The sequence below is a fragment of the Penaeus japonicus genome, unplaced genomic scaffold, assembly GCF_977035675.1.
Source record: "Penaeus japonicus unplaced genomic scaffold, GWHDUDI00000001_assembly GWHDUDI00000036, whole genome shotgun sequence".
NCBI lineage: Eukaryota > Metazoa > Arthropoda > Malacostraca > Decapoda > Penaeidae > Penaeus > Penaeus japonicus.
The window spans coordinates 14750395-14760394 of NW_028234438.1; the positions used below are offsets into that span (position 1 = coordinate 14750395).

Consider the following 10000-nt stretch of genomic DNA (forward strand, 5'->3'; position numbering starts at 1 on the left):
GTAACTTTCCTCTCTATGTTTGTAAAAGCCACATGTTTGAAACAATGTAAACTTTTTGAATGCTGGACCATTGTACTATTTATAATAATAAATACCAATTAATGATACCCTTTGACAATTTTTTCTATCTGACAAGGATTTATTTTTCCTTCTGTTCTTTATCTTATAAAATTAAAGATTAATAATGTTTTCTTGCAGTTTAAAGAAGTTGAAAACTTTAACTTGTGAGACACACATGTATCTCCCCAAATTTACACCTTACCAACAGTTCTTAGACTAAAATTTTTTCCAATCTTTGGACCTGTTGCGTTAGCCTTACCAAAGATATTTCTGAGTATCCTTTTAGTTGTAAACAACTTTTCTTGAAGTGTGATCAGTCCTTTTGTAAGTCCTGCGGTTGTAAGCAGGCCTAGTGACGTAGTGATTTTCCTCAAGGGTGTTGAAAACACGTGAGTTGCCCCGATTTGCAGGGCTGCCTGAGTTCCAACCTTCAGACCTGCCTGAGTTCCAACCTTCAGACCTGCCTGAGTTCCAGCTACCAGAACTGCTTGAGCTCCAGCTGCTAGAACTGCCTGAGTTCCAGCCACCAGAACTAGCTGACTTCCATCCCTCAGAAGTGTGTTCCCATCCACCAGAGCTGTTTGAGCAGGGGACGGAGGGATTCAAGGGCATTCATCAGCAAGACGTACTACGAGAAAGGGCTACACAATATCCTCCGACTTTTCGTTAATTTTTACATGTTACCTTGAGATGGAGATGGCATGATGCAAAAGGACAATAAATGCAGAAGCAGGTCATATAAAAGAAAAATGAAGCTATTGCATTGCATATTAGCTTTGAATGTCACAAGCTCTCATTTCAATCTTTCTCTCAAATATAAATATCTCAATACACAAGACTGACTTCTACATTTAAGCTGATATATCTAGCATCTCACTTCCTACTTCAATGTAATCAGTAGTTACATTAGGTACTTTAACAATTGCTTTAAAGCTACCTGCTTTATGCACTGTCTGGATTAAAACAGTTATCTAGCATGCTTAACTTTTTTCTGTATTTACATGAGGGCAACATGCTTGAAATACAACAGGACTTATGCATTTAATCTACTTTTATACAAACAAGACAATATTCTAAAACTTCACAAAACAATAAAACATGGTCTCTAAATACTACATGGTGACAAGTCAGTTTGTTAAATGCTTGGGAGCAAGTTATAATGCAATCGGAAATGAAAACAAGGAAAATAATTCATAAATAAACTACATGTTGAAGGCCATGGGTTCCTATTTCTAATCCTGTTTTTTCTCAACCGCATATCTTACCTAGGACACGTATTTACATTGACGCCAGACAGCGCACGGTCCAAAAAGTTAATGGACTGTTCTTCACCAATGGACAACTTATGGATGCAACCCTGGAAGCCTGTAGTGTAAACTCCATCTGTCATGAGAGCCAGGTCAGGGACTCCTCCTGCAAAGCCAAACAATTATGCAGAGATACAGAAGGATAAAATAATACATTACATAGCAATATAAAATACAAGAATGAAAAAATTATGTATTTATAAATGCCTTCAGAATTTCGAGCAGTAATGCCAAGAGACTCCTATGGCTGAATTTGTCATATACTTGTAGATACTTTTAGTATAAAAAATAAAGTGGTTATACTTCATTTCACCCTTTCATGTATATTGAAAATGGAGAAAATATCTACGAAAAAAATCAAAGATCTGAAACCATAGACAATGCAAGGGTAGAAGGCCCTGGGTTTTGTAATTTACTAATGTAATGTTGCACAGTTCACCAATGAAATATTTCAATCACTGTCAAACACAAGGGAAAACAAATCTGTCATGCAAATTCTAAGAATGGAGTGTCACAGACCATCTCATCGAAAACTATGATCACCTAACTTATTCCTCTCCCCCACCTTCTTGCAATCTAGGTTACACTAATGACTCAAACAATTACCCAGGATAAAGGCACCGAAGTGAGGACCCTTAACCTACCAATATAAATATTGCCTTCAGCATTCAGCATATGGAGAATTCCGGGGCTCTGTCCTTGTTCACGCACTGAACCGTCCAACTCGAGGAAACCTTGCCTGCCAAACCTCTCGATTGTCAATGTGTGGCGCTCTCCATCATCAACTCGACTTGGTGACTTTACCATGGCTGGTCCAGTGCCAACGTCAAACGTGAATTCTATTATTCCCTCATTAACTGTAAGGTAATATTGAAAGGTAAGATGTTTATCTCATATGCACGCACGTACGCACACACACACATACACACACACACACACACACACACACACACACACACACACACACACACACACACATATGGAAATATATATGGTCAAACTATAAACAGCTTTCACTTTATAATTAGAAAGCCACTCTGATCAATGGACAGAGCTGGTACAATATATCAAAAAATTCAATAATGTTTTAGTGTGAGGGTTTGGGCCACTGATGAGCCACTACTATCAGCCTATGGACATTATGTGAAGGAAGGAATGGTAATTGGGGAAATTGGGGTCTTTTTCACAATTCTGAGGAACAACATCTTTGTCATCCAATATCTTATGAATTGTGCATCTCTTCAGTACAGTCATGTATTTCTCAGAATCACTTACTGGCAACACTAATGTAGTCCTGTCCGCGGCCAGAGACCGTTGGCTCCTGCCCATACCAGAAGAGCAGTCCATTGGGCTTCACTGTTGAGAACTCAAAGGTGACCTTTTGTGGCTGTCCATCCTCCTGTGGCAACATCAGCTGGTCAAACTCAACCCAAGAATCGCCGGCGAAAGATGCTGATTCACGTATTACAACACCTGTGGTCAAGAAAGGGGGTTTATTACAAACTCTCTTCCTTCATTCTTTATTTTGTTGTTCTTTATCAATTTTTTTTTTTTTTTTTTTAATCTTTTCTTTTATTACTGCAATATTTTTCAAGAATGTCTGCCTGTCCTTCTTTTTATAGAGATATTTAGAAAGAGAGAACGAGAAAGAAAGAAAAAGAAAACATTAACATGGGCATATTGAAAATATATGCATTAAATAAAACTCAATGCAGAGTCTCATACTATATAGCATACAGGGAAATAAAAAAAACAAATACTTACTATGTTCACAGTGCTGGCCAGCAAAACCAAGTGGGCAGTTGCAGGAATATTCATTTCTTGATCCAATGCAAGCACCACCATTCTTGCAAGGTCGTACGATGGTGCAGACTCCAGGCTCAAACTCACAATTATGGCCACTGGGATATCAAGAGAAATTGCATTACATTTCTGTCTACAGTGGGAATATTTATTACCTAGAGCTAACATAACCAAAATACTGGAGAAACTAAACAGGAAAATATGATTGTATCACAATTTGAAAACAATGGATATAGTCACTTTAAGTACAAAAAAGGAGCACAAATTCATCATATTTGATAATAAAGAAAACACAGACACACACACCCATACACACACACACACTCTCACACACACATAAACACACATGTATGACTTTTGTACATGCACTTACATACATGCACTCACACTCATCCCCCCCCACACACACACACACTACCAAGCTCACCTGTATCCCTCTTGACATGAGCAAGAGTACCCATGTGCAGAGCCTGGGTCCTCTGAACACTGTCCACTATTGAGGCAAGGGTTTGTGCTGCAGAAGGCGATTGATGCACCACCACACTGTCCCACATTGGCAGAGTCCACTAGTGATTCTGCCATGCGAACTTGCTGGTCCATGATCTTGATCTGAAATGTAATGAAAAAAGACTTTTAGTGCTTGAATTTTGTTACATGTGAAACTCTAAATACAAGTAGGCTGATCTGCCATCTGTAGAACCATCTGCAGCTACTATTAGTATACCTAGGTCACTGCTGATGAAAGTTACAATTAAAGTAAAATGCTTTGTGTAGATGACAGATAGAAAATTACTTATCAAACAGGAATGAGATTTGAATTGAGATAATATTTCTATCTAGAATTAATTCTCCAAAATCAGATTGCAATTTCCGAGTTAAAGATTTTCTAACAAAATGTGTGCCATCACATTAATTCCTTTTGTAGAACCAAAAACAATGAACCAATACCTCTTTGACACATCCTTTGAATCCTCCATCCACTCCAACTTCAGGTGAGATTTCCACACGGGTATTGTCGACACCTCCGATGTATAGCGGGGTGATCAGATTCAGTCCTCTGTTTGAACCAGGGGATTCAGTGTTCTGCATTTGGCCTCCATTGATTGTCATGGATCCACGACGATCTGTTCGGTTAGCACGCACCTGGAATCAAAACATTAGCATCTGAATAAGCATAAATAACAAAGTAAAATTAAAGAAATCACTCTTTTAATCTAACAATTTAAATACTTCCCTGAAGTATTTAATAGCCTTCATCAACTAATTTGTAGCAGTCTTTACAAGCCAATTTTCTAATACCAACTAATATGAACATACTTCAACCCATTTATCTTGCAACAATGGTTCACTCTGCAGAGTAGCAGTGCCACTTCCTGTGTTGAAACGGAACTCCAAGCGCTTGTTTCGTATGGCTAATGATGCAAAGTCACCTTCTCCACGATACTTTTGTGAGCAGTACATTAACAGACCATCCTCCAGGCTCTGCAAATCAAGAAAAATACAAACTTACAACACACTTAATAACATGTAATAAAAAGCTGCTGCAATATCTATAAATGTGTATATATATATATATATATATATATATATATATATATATATATATATATATATATATATATATATATATTATATATATATATAAACATATATACTGATACAGATATAGATATTAATATATATGTCTCTGTATATATGGATATATATAGATACAGATATGGATATAGATAGGTATAGATATATATATACTGATATAGATATAGATACAGATATATATGCCTCTGTATATATGGAAATATAATTATACATATATATAGAAAAGTATATATACTGATATATATATATATATAGATAGATAGATAGATAGATAGATAGATAGATAGATAGATAGATAGATAGATAGATAGATAGATAGATAGATAGATAGATAGATAGATAGATAGATAGATAGATAGATAGATATAGATATATATGCCTCTTTATATATATAAACAAACCTCTTACCTCAGGTTTAAAGTTCAGGTCCACAGAGAATCGCTTGAGTGCTCTTGGTGTTTGGTAAGCAATATATGATCCATCTCCAAATGCAGGCTCCTGAATCATGATGTCCCTCTCACACCTCTGTCCAAATTTGCCAAATGGACAGAAACATTCAAAGCCTCCTGGTTTATTCACACAGCGGCCAGTTCCACAGACACCTGAAAGGAAGAAAAAGAATGGTTTGTAACTCTGATTCTCCTGCATTGTTCTAATCTTTTTCTGTGCCTCTCTTAAACTGTAAATATTCTCTTGTGCAGCTTTCAAAATATCAAATATTATCTATGTATGTCTCTGACTAACATTCTTTTTTAATGATCATTTCATCCAGTTTCATCTCACCTTATTTCTTCATGCTATCTAATGTAATTCCAAGTGATTCTACTGAGTTTCTTACCTGGATAGCAAGCTTCTCCTGTGTTCTCGCATAGTCCCCCTGAGAAGCCAGCTGGACAAATGCACTTGTGGCCCACTGCAGTGTATGCCTCTTGGCACACACCATTGTTCTGACATGGGTTGCCTATACAGGTCTCACATGGGCTGATGCCAATCTGGAATATTGGTGTTCCTTTGTTATTCCATATTGTTCTTTCTATAATCTTTTGACACTTACTTCTACTTTTGTGATAAGTATCATTATTCTATTTTCAATATTTACTTATCTAAATATACCAAAGATTAAGTTGGTATAAAAAAGAGCATGAGACACAATACAGAGAAAAATTACCTTCGTCTTTGAATCTCTCATCAAATCAACTGTCACAGAATTTCGAATCACCAGCTGACTGATGCATCCACTGAAACCATATGTAAATCCTGCCTCTTGGTGGATGTTGTCAAAGTCTGGCACACCACCAAGATACATTGGTCTCACCAGATCCAGTCCCAGGAATCGGCCAACACTGCTACCAGTAATTTGTTCCCCATCGTTGACAATCATGCTACCTGGAAGGATAGAGTAAAAGGAGAGTTGGTTATAAAATAGTGGTATCACTCATATATTATATATGCAGATTCGATTGTGTAAATGTGTGTATGTGTGTGTAAGTGTGTATATGTGTGTGTGTGTGTGTGTGTGTGTGTGTGTGTGTGTGTGTGTGTGTGTGTGTGTGTGTGTGCGTGTGTGCGTGTGTGCGTGTGTGCGTGTGTGCGTGTGTGCGTGTGTGCGTGTGTGCGTGTGTGTGTGTGTGTGTGTGTGTGTGTGTGTGTGTGTGTGTGTGTGTGTGTGTGTGTGTGTGTGTGTGTGTGTGTGTGTGTGTGTGTGTGTGTGTGTGTACATGCTAACATACATAAAAGGACCATGAATCCTTACCCTTCTTTCTGTCTCTTGAGAGCTTCACAGTGTGCCACCTGTTAAGGGCCAATGGCTGACGAGACTTAATAATGGCAGGGCCTGAACCCACATCAAAGCGGAACTCTGCATACCCTCCATTCAGACCGAAGGAAACAAAGTCTCCGTCTTCCTGGCTTTCACGCTGGCTATTGTACAAAATCAGACCTGTGGAAAAGATAAAAGGAGGTGCATTTCGCTTCAAGACTGCAAGGAGTACTGCACTATGGCTTAAACAATGTAACCCTTGTAAGAATGAGATTGTAATTTCCATATTTCTAATGAGGCAAGTGAAAGGTACTTAGAAAAAATAAATACAAAAATACAATACCAGAGTAAAAGATGTATCTGATAATATCTTGACAAAAAGGCAGAAAGTATAACAATAAACTGTTCTAATAGAGAAAGAAAGAATGAGAAGAGAGAAAAAGAAAGAAAAATTAAATGAAATATAAACATAATGCCTGCTTTCTTCACTGTGCTTTTGAACATTTGAACTCTGAACTCTTACCATCTCCAGACTCTGGCTTGAATGAAATTTCGAGATCAAATGAGAGGTAAGCCCTTGGCAGTGTTGGCAGTGACAGGTAGGAGTTTTCTGAGAATCTGAAATTCAAACAATTCTGGATTATCATCTAACAAGTTTTTAATGACATTTGAATAAATATTCACAAGCAAGAATAATATTCATACATCATTATTTTATATTCATTTTAGACAATCAAATATTTTTCATTGAAAAAGTTTTATAATCTAAAATTTAAAAAAAAATATATTTTCCTATAAAAAGTAATAACATGGAAAACAATATCTTCATACCTTGGAATAACTCCAGTGACAACCAGTAGAGTGGCATGGTCCACAGATCTATTAGAATTACTGCCTGTACATACAAACAATCCTGCATCCTCTGTGTGGACTTCAGGAATATTCAGGATATTCTGCAAATGACAGGTAAAAAAAAAAAATCAGAATTTGATTATGAAACAATGACACATTAAATGCAACACACTAATGGATTCAACCACATTTTCATGCCCATAAAAATATGTATCAACTCACATTTTCAACAAGGGAGTTGACAGGTAGTTCACCACCCTGCTTGCTCCAGGTGTATGATACAGGAGGACTCAGGTTGATGTGGCATTCCATGACTACGCCTAGGCCAAAGGCTACAGACCGTGTCATGACTGATCGTTGGGTTTGTTCAAAATCGACACGTTCAGCAGAAAGTACACCTGCAATATGGCCATATACAATTAGTCTGACATTTTTTACCTTATTAGACTTTGGATTTACATTACATTAATAATAATCATGCTTGGAAAATTGATCTCATCTCAGTAATCCATAGCAAACAATTATGACCATTGCAATATCTCACCAATTAATATCCATCCATAAGGAAAGCCCAGAATTAAAGTGAAATAAAACATTATCATTTGCATTTAATCAATGATCTTGGATCTACTGATCTATCAATAATTCTAACCTATAAGCACATCAAAAGAACTTCAGTTTGTGAACGGCATCAATTTCATGAAAAGAGCAAGCATAGAAAAAAAAAAGACTTACCCTGAATTGCTAGTGGGAAGTTTTCTTCAAAGACGCCATTGGCAGTAGTTACAACACACTGGTAAATTCCTCCATAGTTAGCCTGCACATCAATCAGCCTAAGCACATTCTCACGTGACTGAGCATTGAGAGGAAGGCGTGAATTTACTCTTCTCCAAGTGATTGACGCTGGTGCCTCACCACTCACTTCACACATCAAGTCAATATTATCTCCAATTCTTACGTTGCGACGACTGGGTATGATTCTGATGTCCAAGCTTTGTTGTCCTGCTGTTTGAAATATGAAATAAGGATCTAAGTATATGATCTACTGAGGAGTATAATGATTCTTAGTTCATGCCTTTTATTGTTTTTCTTATTTCTTTAGAGGATGCAAAAGGATTCCTTTCTTTTGTCCTGCTGAAAGTTACAGGTTCTGAGAAGTAGTTCTGCTAAAATTTGTAAAAGATATATATCTATATGTATTTTTAATGATATAAAGAACACAAAAAAGAAACTGACTGCACCATTTGTGCACTCACCTGCAGGCAATATGTCCTTTTCCAAGGAGACAATTTTAACACTGTCTTTTCTATTACTTGTGATATCAACGCACATCCAATCACATGCATTGTTAGTTGTATTACAAAAGAGCGACAAGTTAGAGTTAATGTTTACATCTACCATGTCCCCTAGAACAGTGGTTATCTTAAAGAAATAGCTGATATTGGCACAACTATTAGAATATGCTTTTAACAAGTTACAGGACTCCAACAACCCAGTGATGAAAAAACAAGTAGATGGGAAGATGTAACTCCTTTCTAAGTTCTGGAAGTCGCTGGCCATAAGGATGAAGCATATATCTGGTAAGTGACTACAGTTTCTTAGATCAACGACTGCAAACCAAGTTCCAACCGAAGAACGGTTGAGTTGAAGTATCCCTCCCAAGTTAGAAATTTCCTCCTGATTTCTTACAATTGCCTGATCTTCCTTAGCCTTGGAATTAGTGATGCATTTGACTTGATCTGATAACGATCCCAATACCAAACAATCTACTTCCTTTAAGGAATATTTCATATTATGAGCCTTTTTGCTTATATTCTGTTGTGAGTTTGAATTGACTTTCGAGTCATCTGCAAGAGTGTAAGCACACTCTTCACCACACATAGTTCCATCGGCATTATAAACACCCGTAGATAAGCTAGTCATATTAGTCTGCTTCAGAAGAAAACCTGCTGAGCCATTCCAAGCTTGTGAGCATGCAACAAAAAGAGTTAGCACAATTAATATACATTTGAAAAATAAAAACAATTTATCATTACATCAATATGCAAAAAAAAAAGAAGCAAAGAATCAAGTCTTTGCCTAATTCCACTTCCTTAAAAAGAAAAAAGCTTGGCATGATATGATAATAATCATAAAGAATATCAGCTGAAGAGATGAGTGAGAATGAAAAGGCACTGAGCAAGACTGAGGCCATTCATGAGTTGAAAGAGGAGCAGTGAAGTCTACTCAGAGTTGAATGAAGAAACACTTCTATCCTAAGAAAAAATCATGCAGCTCTGCAATCTAAGAGAAAATCATCAACTATATTCTGTGAGGCCTTTACTTAATAAAAAAATGTCAATGCTTATTATCTAATAACACAGGAGTCACTATCATCATAAAGATGAAAATAAGGTTCATAGTATCAGGAATGAATAATAATAATAATGCCATAATCATGACAACAACAGTATGACAAAGTAACAAGTAATTCATCAAATATACAATAATAATTCTATTAACTGATGTAATCTATCAGCATATCACATGATTGAAAAGTATGATATCAAACCAACAGACACATCTATTCATGTCTATTGCATTACATGATAAAAATCCTCAGCAATAATCTCTACTCAAGTGA

The 10000-nt window shown here is 36.6% G+C and overlaps 1 protein-coding gene across 1 annotated transcript in view; it reads right to left on the reverse strand.

The window, feature by feature from the left end:
- Positions 1-10000, reverse strand: part of trol (terribly reduced optic lobes) — a gene marked incomplete at its 5' end in the record, with an annotated part of 223644 nt that overhangs the window by 7405 nt on the left and 206239 nt on the right. The window contains 16 exon segments of the mRNA XM_086531816.1: positions 320-637; positions 1326-1473; positions 2012-2224; positions 2643-2840; positions 3132-3268; positions 3598-3779; positions 4119-4313; positions 4488-4652; positions 5175-5368; positions 5605-5758; positions 5935-6152; positions 6520-6705; positions 7049-7143; positions 7357-7478; positions 7600-7775; positions 8113-8382. Coding sequence (XP_086387942.1) covers positions 343-637; positions 1326-1473; positions 2012-2224; positions 2643-2840; positions 3132-3268; positions 3598-3779; positions 4119-4313; positions 4488-4652; positions 5175-5368; positions 5605-5758; positions 5935-6152; positions 6520-6705; positions 7049-7143; positions 7357-7478; positions 7600-7775; positions 8113-8382 — 2948 coding nt within the window.